The sequence below is a fragment of the Protopterus annectens genome, chromosome 2.part0 (genome assembly GCF_019279795.1).
Source record: "Protopterus annectens isolate FY-2018-M chromosome 2.part0, PAN1.0, whole genome shotgun sequence".
NCBI lineage: Eukaryota > Metazoa > Chordata > Ceratodontiformes > Protopteridae > Protopterus > Protopterus annectens.
In genome coordinates, this window is record NC_056728.1 from 1,428,486,963 (window position 1) to 1,428,514,513 (window position 27,551).

Below are 27,551 nucleotides of genomic sequence, written 5' to 3' on the forward strand. Positions count from 1 at the left end.
TATTAATATAACTGATGCCATTCATGCACTACAGTATAAGGCCACACAATGCTAACAGTCGTTTAATCTAGATGTTGAAAACCTGAGCATTTGACAATAGAAAATACATGACACTGTGAAAAAGGAAGGCATCATGGTAGAAGTGTTACTACAATTTTGAGATATGTTGGTATTTCAAGGCATTAAATTAAGTTACTGCTGCCAGGGATATGTGTGCCTGCTGAAAAAAAATTAATACAGACAGTGCACAACATAAACCGATAATTGTTTTCTTTTCTTTTCTATTTTATTCTCTGACAGAAGCGCAGCACTGCCATGCTGAATTATGCTGCTGAAAGCAAAGTGTTATTGCATGCACAATCATATCTTGAAGTGTTGAACTAAGAATGGGAATCAACAATAATCTATGCTGCTCTTCACCAACTTCAGCACAAAGTATTATACACATACAACCATGTGTTAATCTGACTGTATACAGACACAATGTGTTGTGGTCATGTGACAGGAGTCATGATTCACACATTTGTCATGGCAGTTGCATTTAGCAAATCCTTACATTCATGTTACAGATGTATTATGAAACACAAGTGGGACCAAACATGTTATTCCTGGTAAAAACATGGCTTATGGAATCAGTTGCGAATCACAGAGGTTTATTGGATGACTCAGCACTGGTGAGAAGAGTTGGACAGTTGGTCACAGGAATACAGAATACAGACAACACATCAGTAGTGCAGGTTTCATTTCTGCACGTATTTGTGTTGTATTACTTTTTGATTTATCAGCATAATTATTCAGGTAAGATCTACTCATGTCAGGCTTCACAGATAACTGCCAAGATGGCTGCAACATTGAGTAACAGCTAAATTTCAGCTGTCCCAGTGTGAAAACAAACTCAAAAAAATGAGCCAGTGCACCTTCTTGGGGGTAAATTTCTGTAACTGGCTAGTAAGTGCACTGCCTGGATGCAAAACAAAAAAAAAATAAATGCAAAGTACCTGAAAAAAAAAACAACCGCAAATGGTGAGGAAAAAACACTGACGGGAGAATTCTGCAGTTGCTCAGCAAGAAACAGTGCAAGCTTCAGTTATGGTGCAGGATATGACTTCCAGTAACTTTGAGGAAAAAATAAGTCAAATGTACTCAGAAGTGATTAAAATAAACAAAACACTGATGGAGTATATCAATTCAAATAACAAAAGTCTGGATACAATGGAAGGGGCTTTAAAGAGATATCCAGATGAGGTGATAAAACTGCAAAAAATAAGAGGTCGAAATGAAGAAAAGACTGGGTGAAAATGAGACTGCTCAAGAACAGATGTTTTAAAAATATATAGAGTAAGAGGGCAGAGCACGAAGGGAAAACATGAGATTTTCTGCTGTACCAGAGAAACTGGAAGGAACGGACTGTATTAATTTTTGAAAGCACAAATAAACAACTGGACTGGTATTCCACAGAAGGAGCTGTTAACTGAATCTGGTGTATGCTCCAAACCTGGTCATGAGATAGCAACCTAGACCTTTACTGGTAAAGGTGCAATCCTACCAACAGAAGGAGTTGATTCTGACAAAACTGTGGCAGAAGAACAAAAGTACTAAAAGAGACAGTAGAGTGCTTGTGGAAAATGATTACTCACTGTACACCAGGCACAAGTGGAGTAAATTTATTCCACTAATCAGGGAATGTTGAGAATCAGGCATGAGAGCCAAACTGCTGTATCCAGTTATCTTCAAAATATTCTTTCCTGGAGGGTCAAAATCATTTTTTGATGCAGAACATGCTAAGGAGATGTGAAAATTGGGAGAAGATAGGTGAAAGCTGCCAGCCTAGCCAGATAGAATTTTGGAGATAATTCTGTCATCTGTACATATTAATGTAAACCACAGGCTTGTTGTCTTAAATGGTAAAAAATACTGTTACCCGTGGAACTGGAAAAAAATGTAACAATAGTGCACTCTGCTGACCAAGTAAAGCATGTTGTGACCCTTTAATGTAAGCACGGCTATGGCCGGTCTAGATGAAGGAATTCTTGCTATTGTTTTAAGGCCAGAGTTAATGGCCAGAATTTGCATGCATAAATGTCCTTAATTGTTTTGCTTCCTGACCTGTGAGCTTACTAAAGAATATAGCCTGTTAGCCTGGGAACCCCAGGGAAGTGTGAAGAATGACGTAATGTGAATCAGGATTGTAATATCAATTTAAACAGAGAGAATCAGAGAGCATTAAGCATTTTTGTCTTGACCATCAAACTCATCAGCACTGTCTTGCTCTATATGTAAGTTTATCTTAGACTTGTGTTTTCTCTTAGAAATAGCTAGAAACTACAAAGATTAGACTAGGTGTTTTTTCTGTGATGTCAGAACTGTACTACTGAATTATTTTAAGTACTTCTCTGTGATCTCTGAACTGTTGACTAGCACTGTGCAGTAAAAAGTATCGTCTTGTGTCTTGACTGTTATTAAATATTTTTAAACCATTTCAACTGTGGCTGTTTTTGTAGAGATAATTTAAGCTCTTTTAGAGTACTTGCATACCTTTGGTAAAACTGTACAAAGCCACTTCAATAGCTTTAACCCTGGGCTATACTACCAACTGGATAATAGTATTGCACAGTAATAATTGGACACCCTTTTAAGGGCCTTTGAGTAGCTGATAAATATTAGTGGGTGGTGGCAGCTGGTACTACCATATAGTCTGGGAAAAAGGGGCACAACTGGAAAACCTGTGCCAGCCTTCCCCAGGAGTGTCTGTGTGATTGTATAAACTCTTCTCAAAGTGTGTGTGTGTGTGTGTGTGTGTGTGTGTGTGTGTGTGTGTGTGTGTGTGTGTGTGTGTCAGCTACTTGGGCAGGGACACAAAGCACTGGTTGGACAGAGAGGGTGCTGGAGGTTTTAGCTTGCCCACTAGGCTGAGATCTGGACCCTATAGCTGTGCCAGTGGGGAGTCTTATTGGGGACCTGGAGAGCAAGGGAGCAACAATCCCAGACTAACTGTGATCTCTGTGTGCTCTTAAGTGAAATTGCACTTTGCTGTGTGTATTTGTTATTCTTTCCTCCTATATGAGACGCCCCTCACTGGCATTAGTGGTGAGGATTGAGGTTTCTTGATTGCTGGGACAGGGCATGGGTGTCACATATTAATTGGTGGTAGTGGTGGGATATCCACACCTCATATTCACTGGTTGGCAAATACTAATTGGCTTGTAGTGGTGTGGGTAGAGTGAATTCCTGTAGCTGGTGTACAGAGAGCTTTGAAGGTGTTTTGTACTCTAAATCAGCCATGCAGTGAATACTCAAGAGTTCAGATCACAATTGTTTTATTTCTTTTGTTAGCTTAGTTAGTCAGGCTGAGCAGGTAGCATGTCAGCAGAGGAGTATGGAAAGCTGACAAGGAGCCAGCTGGTGAAGATATGCCAGGCTACGGGACTGGTGCATGGAAACCTGACTAAGGCAGACCTGACTGCAGCCTTGGTAACAGCTGCATCAGAAAACAGCAACCAGGAGGACAACCAGACTGGAAGTGGAGATATAATACCCCTGGAGAATGGACAACTCAACCTTTCTGCAAAGGACTTAAAAATCCATCTGGAGCTAAAGAGACTTGCGTTGGAGGGCAGGTGTTTGTGGAGACAGAAACAGGTGAAAGACTGAGGAGTCTACAAATTGAGGAGAATGAGAAACTGCTATGCCTGGAAGCTGAGGAAAAGGAGCGGCAGAGGAAGCATGAGAGAGAAATGCTGACTCTTCACCAGAGTCATGGAGGTAATGGAGAAGGTAGCAACTGGAACCCAGAAGCACAAAAGGTCAGTACATTTCTTCCACAGTTTAAAGAGGGGGATAATTTTGATAGTTTCTTTCATATGTTTGGGAGGGTATGCAAACAGTATCGTGTTGACCAAATGCTCTGGGTACGTTCCTGACCCCCTTACTCCATGGTAAAGCTGTAACTGTTTTGTCAAAAATGTCTGACCTTGCACATTTTGATTACACTGCTGTTAAAAATCACTTGTTAGAATTGTTTAAGCTAACACCTGAAACGTATAGGAAAAAGTTTTGTGAGCACAGACGCAAGGCAAATGAAAGTGTGTGTGAATATGTTGCTGAATTGAGCACTTATTTCCACAGGTGGGTGAGTGGATGTAAGGTCACCACTTTTGAAGGGCTGCCAGACCTTTTGATGAGAGAACAAGCCCTTAGCACTTTGCCTGAGGACATGAGGATCTGCTTAACTGATAGACGGGAAAGAAGGGAGACCTATACCTGGCAAGCAGGGCAGCCTGCACAGGAAAGGGACCCAGAGTACTGCTCCTGGGTCTAAAGAAATCCATGGTGGGCAGCACAGACTGCCCCAACAGAATCTGCCAGTAGCGGGGGAAGCTACTAGTCCAGGTACATGTCCAGGAGCTAGGGTTAAATGTTTTGAATGCAACCAGTGAGGCCATGTGGCATACAGGTGTCCACGGAAGCAAGGTGGGGAACAAAAGGTGAGGGAGCCAGTAAGACGGAAAGACAAAATGCCAATAGTAGGTTGTCTTGAGACAACAAGGTACCAAACTACCATCCTGAAGATGTCCTGATAGGGTAGGATTTGGATGAGGCAGTACCATGTGTTTGTGCAGTTACACGCATTCAGGCTGGGAGACAAGCATGTGGGTCTGGTAGCCTGGGGGAGACCCAGGCAGACTGCATACATTCAGCCAGGACTGGTGAGGTGGTAACTTCAGGGAGGGAGCTACCCTATAGCAGTGAGACTGAAGGTGAGCCACAGCTGCTTGGGGGTACTGATGGTCCCTTATACAGAGTGACTGCAAAGGTAGAGGTGAGTAGTAGTACCCAGGCTGACAGTGAGGCACCTCTGTCAGAGGATGCCAGACTTCCTGTGGAAGAGGAGCTGGGAAGGGTTACAAGGAGAGAGTTAAGACAAGCTCAGCTCTCAGACCTACATTGCAAGGCCTGAGGCAGGTAGCTAGGGAGGCACCTGATTCTCAAGGAAAGGGGGAATCTGTATACTGGGACAAAGGGTTACTATACAGGCAGTGGACCCCTGAGGGAGGGCTAGAAGGTGAGAGAGTACAGCAGTTGGTAGTGCCTACAGCCTACTGTCTGGCGCTTCTAGCCATAGCCCATGATATTCCCTTTGCAGGTCATATGGGCATAAAACATACAAAGAGGCGTATTATGTAGAACTTCTATTGGCCTGGAATTTCCAGAGATGTAACAGGGTACTGCAGGACCTGTGAGCATGTGAGCAGTGCCAAAAGGTAGGCAATGCAGTAGACAAGGCGACAGTTCCTCTAATGCCTTTACCTGTGATTGAGGAGCCATTTTAGAGAGTAGCTATAGATATTGTGGGCCCTCTGACTATCCCAAGTTCCACAGGGGAAAAGTATATCCTAGTGGTAGCGGATTATACTACACGATGCCCTGAGGAAGTGGCTTTGTTCTCTATTGAGGCAGAGAAGGTGACAAATGCTTTGTTAGAGAATTTCAGCAGGGTAGGTTTCCCAAAAAAAAATACTGACTGACAGAGGTGCCAATTTCATGACAGACCTGCTGGCTTGTCTGTGAAAGTCCTGTGGGGTGAAATACATGAAGACCACCCCCTACCATCCCCAGACTTATGGTCATGTTGAGAGGTTAAACTCTACAATCAAGTCCATGCTACGGGCATTTGCATATCAGATTTGGGAGAAATACTTGTCCCATCTGTTTGCTTACAGAGAGGTTCCCCAGGAATCAACAGGTTTTTCACCCTCTGAGTTGCTGTATGGGCATAGGGTGAGGGGACCTCTAAATTTAATTTGAGATGAGTGGGAAGGTGCTTGCGAGTCTCACAAGGCATCTGTTGTGGCATACATCTTGAACCTCAAGACAAGGCTCAGGTAACTCATGGGCTTGGCCCAGGAGAACCTGGCAGAAGTCTAAGTGTGGTATGACAGGAATGCTTGAGCTAGAGAGTATTCTGTGGGGCAGCAGGTAATGGTTCTCATTCTTGTCAGACACAACAAGCTGCAAGCAGCTTGGGAGGGAACATACAAGGTGGTAAGAAAGGTAAGTGATGTTAACTACATGGTGGAACTGCTAGGCAGAAGACAGGGGCACAAATTGTATCATGTTAACATGATCAAACCTTACCATGACAGGGAGGCCCTTGTGCTGAGCATTTTCAGTGGACTGCAGGAGGAGTCTGAGGGAGAACTGGGGACTGATCTCCTCTGTGAGGCTCAGGCTGACACCTCAGTGGAAGGGGTAGCAATGTCCCACCAGCTATCTCCTACCCAGGTTCAAGAAATCCGAGCAGTGTTGCAAGAATTTGGGGACATGTTCACTGGGAAACCAGGGTGCACCCACCTGGGGCAGCACCAGGTGGATGCAGGACCCCAAAGGCCTATTAGGCAGGCCCCTTACAGAGTACTTGAGAGAATCAAACAGACTCTGAGGAAGAAGGTACAGGAGATGTTGTAACTAGGGCTGATTCAAGAGTCCAACAGTCCCTGGGCCTCCCCAGTGGTGCTGGTGCCAAAGAAGGATGACAGCACCAGGTTCTGTGTGGACTACAGGAAATTAAATAGTCACACAGAGTCAGATGCTTACCCCATGCCTAGGACAGATCAGTAGCTAAGTGGCGCTAAGTATCTTACAACCATTGATCTTAAGGGTTACTGGCAGGTGCCCCTGACTCCCAGTGTTAGAGAGAAGTAAGCCTTTATGACTTCTTTTGGCTTGTACGAGTTCACAAAGATGTCCTTTGGGATGAAGAATGCCCCAGCAACTTTCCAGAGGCTGGTAGATCATATCCTAGCAGGAGGGTTTGCTCTTGCTTACCTAGATGACATTGCCATCTACAGCCATTCCTGGCCAGAGTACCTTCAGCATGTCAGGGAGGTGCTGGGCAGACTACAGAGGGCAGGATTGACCATTAAGCCGAGCAAATGTCAGGTGGGTATGGCAGAGGTCTCCTACCTAGGACATAGAGTAGGGAGTGATAAGATAAGGCCAGAGCCTGCCAAAGTGGAAGCTATTCAGGCATGGCCTGCACCTGTTACTAAAAAGCAGATGAGGGCATTTTTGGGGACAGCAGGGTACTACAGAAAGTTCGTCCCCAGTTATAGTACCATAGCTGCTCCCCTCATAGACCTGACAAGGAAGAACAGGCCAGATAAGGCAGTGTGGACCCCAGCATGTGAGCAGGCATTACAGAAGCTTAAAGAAGCTTTGGGAGGACCCCCTGTGTTAGCCAGTCCAGATTACAGCAAATAATTTATTGTGCAGGTGGAAGCTTTGAACCATGCGGTGGTGACTGTACTTAACCAGATTTCTTCAGAGGGGGAAGAGCACCCAGTGGTTTATCTCAGTCGTAGGCTCCAACCCACGGAGGAATGCTATGCAGCTGTAGAAAATGAATGTGTAGCCATAGTGTGGGCACTGCAGAAACTTCAGCCTTATCTGTATGGAAAGAAATTCACTGTTATGACCCATACACAATTAAACAGAGACAGCCAGCAAAATGCCAAGTTGCTAAGAAGAAGCCTGGGGTTGCAAGAATATATGTCTGTGCCGCACCACAGTGGGATTAGTAATGCCAATGCAGATGGGCTCTCAAGACAGGGAATGGGGTAAGGTACACTCAAGATAGACCCAACTCCCTCAAGCAGTGTTTCTCAAGGGTCACCTGAAAAACTAGCTTGAGTTCTCCAGGGGGGGGGGATATGTGATTCTGTCATCTATACATATTAATATAAACCACAGGCTTGTTGTCTTAAATGGTAAAAATAGTGTTACATGTGGAACTGGATAAAAATGTAACAACAGTGCAGTCTGCTGACCAAGTAAAGCATGTTGTGACCCTTTAATGTAAACATGGCTCCAAACGGTCTAGATGAATGAATTCTTGCTATTGTTTTAAGGCCAGAGTTAATGGCCATAATTTGCATGCATAAATGTCTTTAATGGCTTTGTTGCCTGACCTGGTGTGAATTTACTAAAGAATATAGCCTGTTAGCCTGGGAACCCCAGGGAAGTGTGAAGAATGATATAATGTGAATCAGGACTATAATATCAATTTAAACAGAGAGAATCAGACAGCATTAAGCATTTTTGTCTTGACCATCCAACTTATCAGCACTGTCTTGCTCTATATGCAAGTTTATCTTAGACTTGTGTTTTCTCTTAGAAATAGCTAGAAACTAGAAAGATTAGTCTGTGTTTTTCTGTGATGTCAGAACTGTACTACTGAATTATTTTAAGAATTTCTCTGTGATCTCTGAACTCTTGACTAGCACTGTGTAGTAAAAAGTATTGTCTTGTGTTTTGACTATTTGTTATTAAATATTTTTAAACCCTTTCAACTGTGGCTGTTTTTGTAGAGATAATTTAAGCTCAATTAGAGTACTTGCATGCCTTTAGTAAAACTGTACAAAGCCACTTCAATAGCTTTAGCCCTGGGCTATACTACCAATTGGATAACAATATTGCACAGTAATAATTAGACATCCTTTTAAGGCCCTTTGAGTAGATGATAAATATTAGTGGGTGGTGGCAGCTGGTACTACAGTATAGTCTGGGAAAAAGGGGCACAGCTGGAGAACATGTGCCAGCCTTGCCCAAGAGTGTCTGTGTGATTGTATAAACTCTTCTCAAATTTTGTGTGTGTGTGTCAGCTACTTGGGCAGGGACACAAAGCACTGGTTGGACAGAGAGGGTGCTGGAGGTTTTAGCTTGCCCACTAGGCTGAGATCTGGACCCTATAGCTGTGCCAGTGGGGAGTCTTATTGGAGACCTGGAGAGCAAGGGAGCAACCAGCCCCAGAGTGACTGTGATCTCTGTGTGCTCTTAAGGGAAATTCCACTTTACTGTGTGTATTTGTTATCCTTTCCTCCTATATGAGACACCCCTCACTGGTGTTAGTGGTGAGGATTAAGGCTCCTTGATTGCTGAGCCACGTCACGGGTGTCACAGGAGGAAATCTAGTTTGTCCAACAAAAAGTGAGCTGTGAAACAGAAGGTGATTCTGCTTCTTGTCCTTTTGATAATAAAGATCACAGAGAGACTGTGCCAGTTAAGCCTTTTCCAGTGTTTCAACAGAAAATGCTTAAGACGCACAAAAAAGTGTACAAGCTGATCAGGAGAATCAAGGTTATGTTGGAAAGGAAGTAGAGACTGGATTTGGGAGATGGAGATAAACAGGAATTAAAAACAGCAACCCAGAAACTGACAATAAATGTGGATTATAAAGCATTAATTATATTTGTGAAACATGACTGAAGAAGCAAACCTGGACATATTTTTGACTCTGTTAATGCTGTAAGGGACTCTAAATCACATGCCCTTCTTCATGTCATTAATGTATGAAGGAATACTTAGAGGGGAAGAGGAAGAACAGAGTTAACTGCAAGTAAAACACTTTTGTTCTTGACAGTAATATTTGTACAGTGCAAGACATCTGCATGTAATAAAGTGTTCTCTGTTATTTTCAAGTGTAATGGGGATATGACAGTAAACAGGTATGCCTGTTTTTCTCCTCCTTTTCTTTTTCTCCTTGTTCAATTTTAAGAAATGGGCACTGCAATGTAAAAAAAAAAAAAAAAAAAAACAAGAAAAGTCTATTCAACATAGTATGATAAAAGAACAAATTATGTGCATTTTCTCATTCATGCATAGGGGAATGACTGGATCAAGGCTCTTGGCTTTATGTACTAACAAGTTTTAAGAGAAAGCAAATTAAAAAGAACATTGAATATTATAAAGCTCTCCTCTAGCAAATGTTGCTGTCTTTCGGCTTTTCCCGGTTAGGGGTCGCCACAGCGGAACTCCGGTCCGCTAATGATTGGCAGTAGATTTTCATGAACGCCGAGGTGCCAGCTCGACGTTCAACCTTCAACGAAGGCATGCCCATTTACGCATGTCTTTTGAACGCCCACCCAACCGTGGGGAGGACATGCAGACACCACACAGAAGGCACTCCAGCCAAGAATCGAATGGGAGAACCTCTTGCAGTGAGGCAGCAATGCTACCGCTGTACCTACTTATAGAAGCAATGCTGAATCTGGTTCTCACTGATTCTCATGGAGACAATCTGATAAAGAGCAATAAAAAACAGAAAACATCTTTCTTTTAACGGCTTTCTTTCAATGGCTAGATGACATTTTCTGAAAGCATTCAAATGTTTTCTCACTCTGGAAGAGCAATAAAAATAGACAAAACCAGACAGCACTTAGTACATGCACAGCCTGTACCATGTGTCTGAGCATGGATAACCTTCCATTTAGTTTAAACCATGTCTGTAAGTGTGGCTGTCACTTTCGGATAATTGTTCCTATTAGGAAGGTAAAACGTCGGTACTTGAAGATGTAAATAATTTTGTAAGTTAATATTATAGATTTTTGGGGTGTATTTTTTTCCTTGGGGGCTTTCAATAAAACAAGAAGCTTTCAGTAAAACAAAAAGTTTTGTAAGATGTGATACAGGCTCAAATGGCTATGACAAGCAACAACTGTATAAAAGATCAACTTGCCAAACATTAGTGTGTGCATGTAACACAAAAGCTAGAATTAGATACAAAAACTGCTACAAATAAAGGGTGGGAATAATAACTTTTGAGACTTTTGCTATTATCTTTAAATGTTAATGGTCTCACAGATATATACGAAAAAGACAGAGTAGTGAACTATATTAAAAATGTAGAGTGCAAATAGCTATGCTACAGGAAATACATTTGGAAAGAACTAAACGTGAATCTGGTAAAGGTTTTTAGGATGACTATTCAGCGGAATACTTGGAACAAAGGAAAACAGAAGTACTTATATTAATTTCGAGAGGAGCCCCAATAGTGATAGAAAAGGATAAAAAAAATAATAATGGTAGATATGTGGGCTGTTGGCAAAGAAGCAAGATTATACTGCCATGTATTTATAGTCTACCTAAAACTGCTAAAACTGAGCTTAAGAAACTTCTTGAACAAACCAGTTTTCAGCAGGGAATATTACTTATACATGGGAACTGGAACTGGATTTGCAACAGAGAAGATGCGTCAGGGGGGCCCGAAATGAAAATATAACAGAAGAAATGTATGCAAATTGTATGGCATGGAAGACGTGAAGCAGTAGGATTTAGGAGTGAATTTACATATTACTCCCTAGTAGAGCAATATGTGTGCAAAATTTTAAGAAGCTTTCTAGGGGCTTGCACAAGTGTATAAATACTGAGCACATGTGAGCTTGCCATTTTTTTGTTAGCTATTGAGATGTAATCATGTAGGTCTGTGTAGTCTGTCAGTTAATCAGTTTGTTTATATTGTATAATGCTGCTATCCATCCTGATGTGTTTCTATATAATAAAGCATATAAATGAACTACCCTGCCTGTTCATCATCTATACTAGAGAGGGATGGGTGACATGGTGTCAGAAGTGGCATGTCTAAAAAAAGGACATGGGGCCAGAAGGGGATCCAGATTCCTCAGCTTCAAGACCAGTAAGCACTCAGTTAAGATTGGAGGAATATACAGGAGTGAATCATCCCTTCTGCACGTATAACTCGTAAAACAGGTCAGAAATGAATTTCAAGTTTTAAAACTTGCTCAAGCTATTTCTTATTCACAAAATATGAAATGAGGCATTCAGAATGTTCTAAACGAATTTCTAAGTAACAGAAATGTCCAAAACTGCACTATATTAACAGAAATATTCTAAATAACTACGGAAAACATTTGAAATAAAGTCTGAACACATAAAATGTATAAAATAAGGGAAACGACTGCATTTTTTCGCTAAGCACTATGTTTTCAAATTAATCAAAGCTATTCAAGTTAATTGAAGTGTATAAAGTGTTTGCATGTTTGTGCAGTATTACAGTACAGTTATTTTGCAAAATACAGACATTTCAAAGCATAGTTTGTAAAATACTGAATTTTGAAGAGTTTATTGTGCATTTGAATGTTATTACAAGTACTGGCGGTGTGTGCATGCTTGTATATAATTACAAGTGGGCCTGGATGGCATTGTGTTTTACTATAATCTGTGGGCATGGCAAAAGGTTTTCGCAGACCACAGTACCACTTGCGTTTGACAATAATATTGTAGGGAACTGCAGTGTGTTTGAGCAAGAGTACGATATTTACATACAAGCTCCATTTTCTGATAAAGATGACCATACAAAGGCATTTATTCAGCTTAATTTAGCCGATTCAGAAGCCATAGGAAGGGAAGGTTCATCTGTGTATGCACCTACTGTTTTTGCAGGAGATGGGGAAAACCATCAGCTGAGGCAAGGGAGGACCTTAAGTGCTTAAAACATAAATTTAGAGAAATTTGTAACCCCCCTCCCAAATTAATATTACAAAGGAAAGGCACTTATTTTACACAAGAGATCAAAAGCCTTTTGAAACTTTTGCAGCCTATATAACTGATTTGAGAAAACGCTAAAATGTGCAGATCTGGTGAGTTAAGAGGAGTTTATAAAAAACAGACGTGTGTGGTATTAAAGATGATGCTGTAAGAAAGACTTTGCTACATGACAGTGATTTAACTTTGAACAAGGCCACTGACATTTGTCAGATACATGAGCTTGCAGAAAAGTAAGCAAATATGCTTTTCAAATGAGAGAAGCATGCTAGCACTAACTTCTAAAGCTCATGCTGATAGCATGCAGCACATGGTTAAAAAAACAGGCCCAAGTGCATGACAGCAACTGTAATCCCTGTAACACTCACTGGGAAACCCCATAGCTTTCTAGCAAATTCCAGAGTATGCACAGTCTCAGTGAAGCATAAAACTGAGTCGGCAAACAGACAGAATGGGCCCCCACACAGTTTTATTGCCAAACGTCATAACTGTGGTTCAAGCCATGAGCACAAAAGAGTAAAATGTTTAGCTTTTGGTAAGCAATGTCACAAATGGAATATGTGGAATCATTTCAAAAGGTTTTGTAAATCAAAAGGAACCCTACTTTTTTATTTGATGGTGTTCAGTGCTTCATGAAACAGTTGATGCAGTAGACAAATGGGCAAATAATGTAGTATTTTGTACTGTTTGGATAAATGGAAAACCCATAGAGCTCAGAGCTGACATAGGTTCAAAGTGCACTGTTATGTTTGCAGAAACATTTGCTACTGTATTTGCTGGTGAGAAGCTTGACTTGGCAATGTATGCGAAGCATGTTACTTATGGCTGTGAAGAGATTCAAACCGAAGGCTCAGTAGTACTTTCATGTTACTCTGCTGGGAAAAGCTACGACTTATTATTTTATATGGTCAAAAGGCACGTACAGTCATTATTAGGGATCAGAAACAGTTTGAAAATGGGACTGATTTCATTTAAGAAGGCAGTCCATCATGTTAGCTTAAAAGACTACTGTTCTAATTTTGCCCAGGCTATTTTCTCTACCTACGCTGATCTTTTTGAAGACAAACTAGGCAAGCTTCCAGTTGAGTACTCCAAGAAGTTAGACTCAGATGCCAGTCCAGTTGTCAGGCCAGCTCGGAAAGTTCCAGTAGCTATGCAGAACAAAGTCAAAGCAGAGCTTGACAAAATGATCCGACAAGGTGCAATTTGTCCAGTTGAAACTACAACTGAACGGGCATCTTCCATGGTGGTTGCTCATAAGAAAAAAATTATGATGACATCAGAATATGTACTGATCCACAAGATTTGAACAAAGCACTGAAAAGACCTCATCATTCAATGTGTACTGTCAAAGAAGTTGCAGCTCTGATGCCAAATACCACTGTTTTTTCTGTCTTAGATGCAAAGAGTTAATTTTAGCAAATTTTGCTTGACAAGAAATCCTCATTGCTTACGACGTTCAGTACTCCGTTTGGCAGGTACAGATTTTTGAGAATGCCATTTGGGATAAATTCTGCCAGTGAAGTATTTTAGTGTGCAATGGAGCAAATTTCTTCTGAGTTTCCTTGTGCTATTATAGAAGATAATATTCTAATAAGAGGTAATGGTGAAGCTGAGCATGACAGGAACATAAAGAAAGTTCTGGAAAGAGCCACAAGTGAATCTTAAGCTAAATCCCCAGACGTGCAAGTTCAGGCTACAAGAAGTTACTTATGTTGGTCATTTATTTACCAGTTCAGGCTTACAACCAGACCCTTCCAAGCAAACAGCTATTCTTGAGATGCCAGCTCCAGACAAAGTCCTACAATGTTTTCTTGGCATGGTTAACTACCTAGGCAAGTTCATTCCAGAATTAAGCCAACTAGCAGCACCACTTAGCTGACACAAAGATGTGTCCTGGTCATGGTAGAGGGCATTTGATGTCCTGAAATGCAGAATTGCCAGTCAACCAACTTTGAGATACTATGATGTTCACAAACCAGTTACTCTTTCCTGCGATGCTTTGAAATTTGGTCTTGGTGCAGTCATTGCCTATGTGTCCATATTTCTAACCCAAACTGAAATGCAGTATGCTCAGACAGAGAAAGAGCTCTTGGCGATTGTGTTTGCATGTTTGAAGTTCCAAGACTATATATATGGTAGACCTATCTAGACTGAAACAGATCACCAACCTCTAGTCACAATTTAGAGACTATTTTGAGCTCCAGCCAGATTGCAATGTATGATGTTGAGATTGCAGAAGTACAATTTCAATCTTGTCTGCACAAAAGGCAGACTTCTTATCTTGCCGATACATTATCCAGATCACCCAGAAATAGTATGAGAATGAGAATCTTGACTTTGAAGTCATGGAAGTGAGAATTTTTTCTTCTACATGTCATGATGAGCTTAGAAATCACACCGTCTCAGATTCTGTTTTACAGAAGCTCAACCACTATCCATCAAGGATGGCCGTCAAAGCAATCTAGCAATCTAGCTTACTTCAGGAAGTGCAGCCTTAGTTTTCTTACAGAGATGAGATTTTGTCTGACAACGGTATCATCATGAAAGGCCCAAAAATGATTGTTCCAAAGTCTTTGCAACAAGAATATATTATTATCTTGCATCATGGCCACTCAGGAGCTGATTCTACAAAAAGGACGGCGAGAGGACTAGTATTTTGACCTTTTATGTCCAAGGACATTAAGAGAGTACTTTCATCTTTTTCTGTGTGTAATAGTACAAAGCTACATAAACAGAAAGGACCACGTCAGCTAAACCAGATTCCTGGAGTACCGTAGATGAATCTGCTCAAAGTTATTTCTGACAATGGCACACAGTTTACTATCCAGCAATTCAAAAGATTTGCTGAAAAGTGGGACTTTATCCATGTTATGACTAGCCCTGACTACCCACAGTCCAATGGTTTGGCAGAATGTGCAATTCAAAGTGAAAACAGTCGAAAAAAGATAATAGTGATGTTTTCCTGAATCTTTTGAATCTCAGAAACATTCCTCGTGATAAACATCTTGGTTCACCTGCCCAGAGACTTCTGTCAAGACAAACCAGAGCTACCTTACCAGTCAGCAGTAGTTTATTGGTTCCAAGTGCTAATAACAACAGATCAGTGAAACCCATCTGTTAAAAAAGTGCTCATCTCAGAAATCGTATTATAACAAGTTCAGCAAACTGCTCAACCCATTACAAGAAGAAGAGACAGTGAGAATGCAAACGTGCAAAGGTTATGATCAGATTGGAGTTGTGAACAGCATTTGCCCTGAGCTCAGATCGTACATTGTGGAATCATAAGGAGTATAGTTTTGGAGAACCATAAAGAGTATAGTTTTGGGGAATCGGAAACATTTGATGCTGGTGTCCGAGCTTGTACCACACCACCTAGCCTGTGAGAAAGAATTACCCTGCCTGTTCATCATCTATACTAGAGAGGGATGAGTGACAGAAGGCTTCTGGGAGGAAGGAGTCTGAGTAGATTTACAGGAGGAACACACCTAGAACCCTTATTACCCTTAAAAGGAGGGCAAGGCTGCCTATGAACAAAGGCAGTTGCTATGAAACTTAGGAATAGCAGAAACAAAAATGTTTCTGCTCCTGCAAGGCTTTGGGTTTATACTGGTGGGACTAGAAAACATCATCAGCAGCAATTCCAAAAACACTTTTGTTATCCAAAGCAGCATCCAAAAGTTGGATCTTGATGTCATCAGGCAAAACCTGAAGACAAAGCCAAGAATAAGACCTCATGACTAAACCAAAGGCAGCAGCCCTGGAAAAGGAGTCAGCTGCATCACAGCTGCATTTCACTGAATGGCAAGCAACCTACGATGAGGAACCCAAGGGCCAAAATATACCAGGTCATATGAGTCTGGTATTTATTGGCCCTGAAGGACAAAATGGCAGCAGTTTAAACTTTCTGGCCCTATCATCCTTGCCAGAAGGAAGCAGCTTGGTAGAGGGCAGCAACTTGGATGGCTTGTCAGAGGAGACAGACACTAAAGAACAGTCAGCAGAAAGGCATCTATAAATAAATTTGCACTCCTCAGACACCTTGTAGAACCTACCCAGATTTTTTGGTGCAGGAGGCTGGCAGTCAATGGCTACAGAAGCTACAGACAAGTTATCCAAAAGGGCAGCCAAAACAGGTGGAAGAACAAACTGTTTGGGAGATTACATCTGTAGGAGCTCAAAGCACCTCTTCCTGAATATCAGAGACCTTGGAACAATTCTACTTAAAATAGTCCATCACATGGGCAATGGTATCTCCAAAGGAAAGCTCTTCCAAAGGGGAGTCTGGAATTAAGAAATCCTCTTCCTCTGAACTGTAATGCAAGGGAGAAGGGATTTGGTATGAATAAGCTATGGATTCTTCCTCACAGTCCAGATCATCATCTGAGGAATCCACTTCCCTAGGCCACTTGACTGGAGTACAAGACCAGGGGGGGAGCAGGAACCAAGACCCCTTGAGGTGGCTTCAGTGCCATCAAAGCATTAAATAAATCCTAAGTGAAATCCTGCCATTCCTGCTGGAGATCCTTCACAACAGGGAAAATATATATTCTGTTTCTTTTTCTGTGGAATGTCTGCTCAAGACACCCTCACAGGGTCAGACCTCTAATGCGACTCTAATAGCTGTAGGAATCTCTTCCCTCACTAAAATCTGAAGAATCCCCCATCAGTCCCTTGGATATTATTAGCCAAGGTTCCCCCTCAATGTCAGGTATAGACATCTGAAAAAGACTCCACGCTCCAAGGAACTGTGAGAAGTCAAATCCATGCTTTCCTTGGACTGGGTCATAGCAGAGGAATCCAATGCAAGCACCGGGCAATCTTCTGGCTTTCACCAGCCTCTAGAGAGATGCCCAGGGGAGGTTGGACAGCAGACAGATCAGGCCTGACTCTTCTGGCCTTTTTCTAGGCAGACAGCTGATCTTTGGGAGGGGAGGATTCTGTCGTAGCATCCTGAGTCAACAACTTAAGACGCTGAAAATCCAAAAGTAAAGGCTTCTGCTGGTCAATAAAGACTGGAAAATGAATCAAGTTTAGCATACAAAAACTTTATTGCAGATGGTTTTAGATGAAAGCATGGAATACAGTTTTTGTACGCTAAAGTTGATTCATTTTCCACTCTTTATTGACCATTGGAAGCCTTTGCTTTTGGATTTTTGGTGTTTTGGTGGCATTGGTTCTACGCTTTTTGTTCCTAACTTAAGATGTTGGTTCACAAGGTATATGAACAAAGAGGACATTCGACTATGAAGGGTCTTTAGCATAAATGCCTGGCAGAGAGAACACTGCATGTGGTCATGGGAAGCACCCAAACAAAAAATACACTGACTGTGATAGTTTTTATGGGGAATCTGCCTCCAACACTGACATCTTCCCTTTCTGGATGACATCAACATAATAACAAAAAAGAAAAGGAAAAGAAGAAACCCCAATGGGGCAATTATCTGAAAAAGCAGCTTTGTAGTAAAAGGCACAACAGAATGGCATTCAGACCAACTTACAATAATGGCATTCTGATTATCGGAAAAGAAATTGAGTACCTGCATCTATATGTTACCTTTATGTCCTACATATTGTGTGAGGAGCATACTTGTGCCAAAAGGCACCTGTAAGAGCTGAATTTAGTATACTGGACGGATGTTGGGCTATCCTTGGCAGGAGATCCCCTGGGTGAAGAATACTGCAAAACTGATATGGAAGGACATCTGCAATACCCAATAAAAAACATTTTTACTTTTTCTGCTTTTTATTTATCCTTTACTGTTGGCATAGCACATTTATATCAGTTATTTGTCTTTGTTACAAAAAGTCTGGTACAGAATGCTACCTGACATATATTCTGTAGGTTTTATTTTCTAGAGTAGTATAGCATAACTTCACAGAAAGTGTTTGAACAAAGAACTGCATTAAGTTTGTGCTATCTACCTGGCTTGCCCTCCACTACAATGGTTTTCTACATTTCTGTTGTACACTGTGAATTAGTATTGTTAATGCTATGGTGTATTACAGTTACAGAATCTGTTCTCTGCATTACCGAGCTGCTATACTCCTAGATTTCTTATATATATATATATATATATATATATATATATATATATATATATATACATACATACACACACACACACACACACACACACACACACACACACACACACACACACACACACACACACACACATATATATATATATGCACATATGCACACTGGATATAAAAAGTTTACCCACCCCTGTTAAAATGCCAGGTTTTTGTGGTATAAAAAAAAATAGACCACAATAAATCATTTCAAAACTTTTCTACCTTTAATGTGACCTATAACCTGTACAATTCAATTAAAAAATAAACAAATCTGTTAGGGGAAAAATATGACAAATAAAAAACATACAATAAGCTGGTTGCATAAGTGTGCACACCCTTAAACTAATACTCTATTGAATCACCTTTTGATTTAATTACAGCATTCAGTCTTCTTGGGTACACATCTGCCATCAATTAAAGAGACTCTGATTAACCCCAAATACATTTCAGCTGTCCTAGTAGGATTTTCCTGATGTGCATCAGTTGCCTGCTACAGTAAAAGCCATGGTTCACAGAGAGCTTACAAAGCATCAAAGGGATCTCACTGTTGAAAGGTATCAGTCAGGAGAAGGGTACAAAAAATTTCCACAGCATTGGATATGCCATGGAACACAGTGAAGACAGTCATCAAAAAGTGGAGAAAATATGGGACAACAGTGATGTCGAAAAGAACTGGAAGTCCCTCCAAAATTGATAAGACAAGACAAAAACTGATCAGGGCAGCTGCCAAGCAACACTGAAGGAGCTGCACAATTTCTGGCAAGTACTGGTTGTGTACTGCAATTGACAACAATCTCCCATATTCTCCATATGTCTGGATATCTAGAAACAAAGTCCAAGCTATAAAACAATTTGCATTTCCTGTCCTAACTTACATCAAAAGATGCTGGATAGGTTGGACAGGAAAACAAGAAGGATGCTTCATGCTCATTAAACAATTTATAAAAATCAGTGCATACCAAGATTATATATTCCCCGTTCTGAAGGAGGTATGGGCCTCCTCGAAACTGATTATATGTACAGGTACACAATTATGGGACTGCATACATATTTGCTAACCTCACAAGACCCAAGTATAGTGAAAGTTTTGAAACATGAGGAAAGTAAGTCTAAGATGGCTTCCCTGCTTAGTTTAGCAGAACCACATCAGCGTAAATGGGAATGGAATTCAAACCAGAAGTAGATAAATATCAGGCAGCAAGTGAATGTACCAAAAAACAAAATAAAAAATATAAGGTGAAGGATCAGATGAGATGGCAAAAATGTGGAAAATGCATAAATACAGTTGCAAGTATAGAAAACTCTTGGAACAACCTCATGTTAATCAGGACTGAATGCAGGAATGGTTAAGTAGAGGTGAATTTAAACCAAAAGACAAAAGTTTAATATTGGCAACCCAAGATAGAGGACAGACAAATGTATGTTTTGTAAAACAGAATTGGAAACAGTCGCACATTTTGTTGATGGTTGTGATATACTAATGGCAGAAGGACTATATACTGAAAGACATAATAATGTGGTGAGACTGTTGTACTGCGGATTGTGCAAACATTATAACACTGAAGTAGCTGAAAAACACTAGAAGCATGAGCTAGAAAGCATTATAGAAAATGATGAAGTCTACATCACATGGGATCATCCAGTGGCAACGGTTCAGAAAACAGATGTGTGAAAACCAGACACAGTAGTCTATGAAAACAAATATAAAAGTACCCTTGATCACTGAAAACTGCTACACTCGGTGACTACAGTGTCTTACACACAGAGAGACTTAAAGTCATAAAAAAATCAGGATTTGCAGGCAGAAACGAGGGCAATGTGGAAGAAAGGTACCCAGACAGTTCCAGTAGTAGTAGTCGGAGAAATGGGTGTTATAAAAACTTTACAGTCTTGTATAAAAAGCAATGTAGTCTTATTTACATATACTACCAATACATGTAACTCCATATAAATTGCAGTAGGAGTCATTACTGGGCACATTGCGGGTGATGAGAAGAGCACTTCTGGCTAACATCAAAGATAGAAATAATACTAATTTCATGAACTTTAATCATACTTTGACTTAGGGATAGGGTCCATTCCTGTCATGGTATTAGAAACCTAAAAGACTTGGAGAAATTAAAAATGGGAAGTGCCAAGTGCTCAATGGCTGTGCTTGATCTGGCCCCTCTTAGAGAGGACGGAGTCTCCTCAGAGGTTAATATGAGAGTATGAATGTATTCATGAGTGCATGGGAGGAGGACCCACACTGGCATTAATGCTCATCTTCCACCTACTATTGAGACCTCAAAAAAAAAAAAATTTGGCAGAGTCCTGCTAGTAGTCACAGGAGACTCTGGTTATGTTAGGTCTTGAGGTGAAATGAGCAAAAAGTGCCTTAAATGTTTACTCACAACACTAATATTACAGCACCCTCTAGCTTTGCCAGTTTTTACCATACACAACCTGATACAGTGCTAATACTAACAGTGAAAGAAAACCAAGGCCTGTTCTATTTTAGCCTGTACAAACAATGAAAGCACTGATGCTGACAGTGGTTGGACATCTGTGGAACTGGCTTCAATGATGTGAAAGAGGTTTCACGGTATAGAATAATGGCATTGCTGTAAATGGACCTGTTAGACTGGCTACCATGACATGACACAGAAACTTGTCACAATGCTGCTTTATAAGCCAAGCCTGTCCACTCTTCTGTAAAGAGATGTGTTGTAATGTAGCACTGCATCAAAAGTCAGGCTGGGTGACAAGATCTGGCTAACAGTTAATATACTACTATTAAACAAAAACAGAATTAGGAGAAGGATATCTGTTTTGTACTAACATGGTACTAAAATGGGAATGCCATGCGATATATATGATGGGAGGGAGGGTGCAGTTTAGCTCATCTAGGTACAAATTATACATTATACATTCCGGGAAAAACCTTGGAGTACAACTATAATATGCCCCAACCTGCAGTTTCAGTCGGTCATCACTGCTTTGTTTTTCACATCATCTACTATGGCATGCACAAATTGTCTGTTCTCAGCCAAACCATGCAGCAATAAGCAGGTTTCACTCTTATAATGTGCAGCTCTCTGCTGGAGAACATTTTGAAATTTAGCTATGCAACTCAACTCACATAACAGGTATACAATTTATTTACATTCTACTGTTAAGGTCATGGCTAAACTTCATTAGAAATACTTGGGCACTATGCAAAAAATGCACCAGCTAACCTGCTTTATATTGTGGAGATACTACTACAGCACAACCACTTCTGTTCATCATGGTTACATTAAAAGGAACATGTCAGCTTTCTATAGCACTGATCACCTAATGAGAATAATGCTGCAATTCACCCCAAACAAGCAAATCACCATACAAAATTCATGGTAATACTGTTCAGGCAGCCACAGTACATTCTGCTAGTCATGTACACTTCACTGTTCATGTATTAAGACTGCGTTTTACCACCTACCTGTACAGCACTGTTCAGGAAGCAACTGTTCTGTCCGGGTTCATTTAATAAGCCTTTAGTCGGAGCAAGAGAAAGCATGCTTCCGGGCTGAAAGCCCTTCCCCAGACCAGCTCCTGGTTTTCTGAAGAACTTCACCCACGCCATTTTATCACAATGACACCATTACAGACGTGGCAGCCTTCACAAGTTTAAAAATCAAATAAGGCAAATTTTACGTGATTACATTGTTACCCTTGAGATCCATATTCCAGCAAGTCACGTAGCTAAAAAATGCTTGAGAAGTTTAGTTCTCATATTTATCTGATGACTTGTATTCCTGGCTCAATGTAAAGGCATGACACCACATGAAGTCCATGGAGAAATTAGTGGTGTTTTTCTTTTTAATTTGTTTCCTTAGCATACAAAACAGTAATCCATACAAAACAATGCATCTGTTCCAAAAGTTCAGTAATTAAAAGTACATCCTTCAGTAATGGACCTTCCAAAAACTGTCCTCCTGAAAAAGAACACTTGCGCAAAGTCATTCTATTTGTTAATCAAAAAGATGTCTTAAAATGCAATCAGCAAAACATGAAGATGTTTCTGTGGTCTTCTGTTGATAAAGCGTTTCTCTTCTATCATCACAAACCTGTAAAACAAAAATTAAGTATTAAATTAGGAAACCATTTTGTTTCCTTTCAAAGAGTTCTCAAAAGACCAGAGATATTCTTTACAAGAAAGTAAAAAAAAAAAAAATCAACTAGCACAGCAAATGCAGAAAACAGTCCCGTGCATTTTAGAATGCAATAAGCTTCACAGAAGATTATGATAACACAAGTAATCATAACACATTTAGTTTTTGTATCACAGTATAACAAAAGTGACAATATCAACAATTTTAGGTACTTGCAGTTTATTAAAGGTTACAGAACAAAAATGACCAATCCTTAACACAGGTCATACAATCTCAATGTTTTGTAATATAAGTTTAACAACATTTTCCCTTACATCAGCTAAAGATGAGCAGGGAATCAAACAGCACTCTCAATCCTGAAATAAGCAAACCAACTCCCAGTCACTGCCAGAGCAGTTTTGCACAAGATTCAGCTTTTAATGAGCATTTTGTTAACCAGGCTGCTCAAATAGGTTGATGTCCAGAACACTGACTTGCGACTGGCTCTGTCACAAAGCACACAAATTGAGAATGACAAAAAATCAAACTCAGGTCTGCAAGATGAATCTCATTAACAGCCGTTACATTTACCATAAAGAATTAAGGCTTGGGCACACTAAACCACTTGCTAAAATCTAGACATTTACTTTTCATATCAAATTACTGTAGCAATAATAAACGAGAATCTCCAACCAGAACATTGGTGTGAAAGTCAACTAATGGGAGACATAGCAACTGTTTTTAATTCACTGTGAGACAGGAGTGCATATCTTGCTGCACTATAAAATTCTGTGCATCTCAACCTACTTTTGTTGCATGCTTTTTATATTTTCCTAACTTATTTCACAGCACAAACTGCACTATCACCATTTATCCCATTACAAACACTATTTTAACACTTCAGCCACTGCCTCTCACTGTAGGCACTCTACTTCACCTTTCCCTCTTGCCAGCTATTTTACATTTTACTAGAGCACAACAGCACATCGTCAGTCCTCCCATAATCATGTAGCAATGTGGCAAACTCTAGACTCCTTCTTAAACTCAGAGTAAAGCAAAACCTAACTTTACTTCAACTACACTACTTATTAACCCAGCCAACTGTTACCACTCTGTTATTTCTTTCAATCTTTATCTACTTTTAATCCTCATTAACTAATTATGGCCTAAAAGTGAACACTATCCCATCCCTATGTCATCCAAAATAATCAGTACAGTACAGTTTACAAATAATGGTATTGTTCTTCATGCCTATTTCCTTCACCATCCTCATTAAGTTTGAATATGGTCTACATATTGAATAACCACTCACTAAAACTGCACATTTCTTCATTTGCTATCACGCATAATGACTAACCTTAATTTACTGTACATACAGAAATTCATCCATTTATTCACTGATAATCATTTTGGGCGACCACGGTGGTGCAGTGGTTAGCGTTGCCACCTCACAGCAAGAGATTCTCCAGTTCGATCCTCGGGCTGGGGTGCTTTCTGTGCAGAGTCTGCATGTCCTCCCTATGGTAGTGGGGTTTCCTCCGGGTGCTCCGGTTTCCTCCCACATCCCAAAGGCATGCTGTAGGTGGATTGGACACTCTAAATTGGCCCTAGGCATGAGTGCGTGCATGTGTGTGCCTTCTGTGGAAGGTTGGGTGCCGGGCTGGCAACTTGACACCATAAAACTCCACTGCCAATCATGAGTGGACAGGTGATCTGCTGTGGTGACCCCTAACTAGGAAAAGCTGAAAGAAGAGGAAGATTCACTGATGATCGTCTTACCCTACACACAAGGTAGCATGATCTAGTGCTACTTTTTTTTTTGTTTCCAAACATGAACTGGACATGCTTTTTTGAGGAGCTTTCCCCCTCAAGAAATCCTCTCTGTAGAATGGTTTTAGCAAATGAAGGAGCAAAACATAGTAAAATTAATGCTTAATGTGGGTCCAGTTTTAAGCTACCCTATGGATAGGTGGGAAATATGCAGCAAAACAGATTACTGACAAGAAGCTCATAAAGTAAACTTACAACAGTAGCCCAAGTACTTTCATTACTCAGTTTGTGCGTTAGCATGTTGCTGCAGCATAGTTTTGCTGTTCACAAATACAAAATGTTGGCATCTCAAAAAAAGATGTTATGCACTTACCATAACATTCCATGTGAACTCATCTTCATTCTCTACTGATGGGTTCGGAGCTGATCCCTTGGCTCTGAGTCGGCACCTACTACAAAGCTCAAGGATTTCTAGTAGCTCGAGGCCAAGTCCCCATCCCATGATGCACCCTGAGTTACCTCAGATCTTGTTTGCTGCATAAAATAATACGTCATTCTATAACTCCATAAGAGAGAAAATACAGAAGGGTTGAGTGACCAGGAAGGTCTAACATCTTGGTCATCTGAAAGCCCAGGAGGGGGTAGGAGGGAGGGACGTAAGAATGAAGGTGAGATGAACAACTCACATGGAACATTACGGTAAGTACATAACTTCTTTATGTGAAGTTGTTCTATCTCACCATTCATTTTTTACTGATGGGTAGCATCCCAAGCACTATCAACCTCAGGTGGCTAGCGGAAGTACATTTTTCAGGACCGTGGATCCAAAGGAGGCCCTGTCAACTTTGTAATGAGTGATAAAGGTATGAGGTTTTGACCAAGTGGCTGCTGCGCAAATGTTATCAATAGGAAGTCTGGCAGAAAAAGCAGATGATGTAGAAACTGCTCTGGTTGAGTGAGCTTTAATTTTGTGCTGCAAGAGCATATTGGCAGCTGAATAAGCAAAGGTGATGCAATCAGATAACCATTTAGATAGTTGTTTTAGCCACTGGCACAACCTTCCTGGAATCTGAGAATGAAACAAAGAGCTGGTCTGATTTCCTGAAATCTTTTGTTCTATCAAAATAAAATCTGAGCTGTCTGTGAACATCAAGTTTGTGCAGGATGTACTCTAAATTGTTGGAGTGGCTGGGAAGAAAACTGGCAAATCAATAATTTGGTTGAGATTAGTTTCAGTGCAAACTTTGGGTAAGAAAGAGGGGTTTGTTCGAAGTGAGAGACTGTCAGCATGAAAAATCAAATAAGGAGGCTTGATGAATAAGGCCTGAAGCCCTGACACTCTGCGGGCAGAAGTAATAGCAACTAAAAAAATGGTGTTCCATGACAAAAATTTCAGGTCACATGAGGAAGCTGGTTCAAATGGAAAAATTATGCTGGAAAGCAGAAAATGTAGATTCCATGGAGAATAGCGAGATTTCACAGGTGGTGTGATATGAAAAGTCCCTTTGAGAAAGGCTTTGGATAATCTGTGTGACATAATATTCAATCTTTCAAATACCAGATGAAAGTTAGAAATGGCAGGAAGTTGAACACGGACTGTAGCTGCTACAGCTCCTTTATTAAATATCATGGTTAAGAATTCTAGAAAAGAGGCCATAGGAGCTTGGTAAGGATCAATATTGTTTTTAGAGGCTCATATAGAAAATGTTTTCCATTTGCTGAGGTACAGCTTCCTCATAGAGGATTTGTGAGAGGATAGGAGAATTTGCTTTGTCTCATTGGAAAGGTTATAAAACCTGGCTATGATGGGAATTGGAGCAAGCTGTCAGCTTCAGGGACTGCAGAGAGGGATGAAATTCTCCTGACGAGTGCGTCAGAAGGTCTGGAACTGGGTCAAGAATCCAGGGGTCCTCCAAAAGATGAAGTCGAAGGAAGGGGAACTAAATCTGGCGAAGCTAATAGGGAGCTATTAGAATGATGGTCCTTCCCAGGGCTTTGGCTTTCTGTAATACCTTGGGTATCAATGGGATTGGTGGGAATCCATAGAGGAGACCCAGAGGCCAATCGTGAATGAGTAGTCCCTTGGGGCTTTTCCCGGAGGAGGAATCAGGGTGAAATAGCTTCTGCATTTGGTGTTCATATGACTGGCAAAAAGGTCACAGCAAGGCTGGCCCCACCTGCGGGATATCCTGTCTGCTATTTCTGTCTTCAGGGACCATTCGTGGGGCAACAAAATTGATCTGCTCAACTTGTTTGCTATCACATTGGACTTCCCTAGGATGTGCGTTGCTAACAGAAAGGTGGAAATAGCCCACTGCTATACTCTGAAGGCCTCATGACAAAGGGGGTATGATCTAGTTCATCCTTGTTTGTTCAAATACCAGACCACTGACATGTTTTCTGTCTGAATCGCAATCGTACCTAGAGGAAGAGAGTCCTGGAAGTACTGCAACGCCAAAAGTACTGCTCTCATCTCTAGGGCATTGATATGCAGATGTTCTTGATCGGTCCATTTGCCTTGGGCTGTCTTTCCCTGAACACGTCCCCCCACCCTATCAGGGAAGCGTCCGTGGTCACTGTGGCCGCTGGAGGGGGAAGCACAAATGGGTGGCCTATCGTAACAAAGTGAGGTCAACCACCAAAGAAGATCCTTTTTGCAGGAATTTGTGATCATTATTATGTGAGACATGGTAAGACCATTGAGTGAACAACAGCCATTGTAGTATCCGCATGTGCATATGACCCAGTGGTATGGCTAGAATTGCTGCTGCCATCAAATCTAACAATTTCAGAACTTCTGATGCTGGTGCTTTGTTTTTGGATATTAGAATGCGGGCATGTTGGCGAAGAAGTAAGACACTTTCTGCTGGAAGTCTTAGCGTGGTGGTGGTGGTGTCCAGTTCTGCTCCGATAAAGACGATATGCTGCAATGGTGACAAGGCAGATTTTTCTAAGTTTATTGTAATGCCCAGGTGATTGCAGAGTGACAGAGTGGACTCCCTGGCCTGAATTAGTTAACAACTGGTGGTGGCGGTAAAGAGCCAATCATCTAGGTACAGAAATATCTGGAATCCTAAATGCCTCAGGTGAGCCGTGGCCACTGCCATGCATTTGGTGAACAGTCTGGGGGCTGTAGTGAGACCAAAGGGCAGGGCTCAAAACTGGTAATGATTGGCTCACAGCTGGAAGCGATGATCCCTGGATGGCCTGGACATTTTTTGTGGTAGTACGCATCCTGGAGATCTATAG

The 27,551-nt window shown here is 41.0% G+C and overlaps 1 protein-coding gene across 2 annotated transcripts in view; it reads right to left on the reverse strand.

The window, feature by feature from the left end:
* Positions 1-27,551, reverse strand: part of USP53 (ubiquitin specific peptidase 53) — a 1,362,943-nt gene that overhangs the window by 947,611 nt on the left and 387,781 nt on the right. For both annotated transcript variants that reach the window (XM_044061652.1, XM_044061653.1), the window contains exon 2: positions 21,881-22,508. In XM_044061652.1, coding sequence (XP_043917587.1) covers positions 21,881-22,024 — 144 coding nt within the window. In that variant the 5' untranslated portion in view covers positions 22,025-22,508. The remainder of the gene's footprint in view (positions 1-21,880; positions 22,509-27,551) is intronic.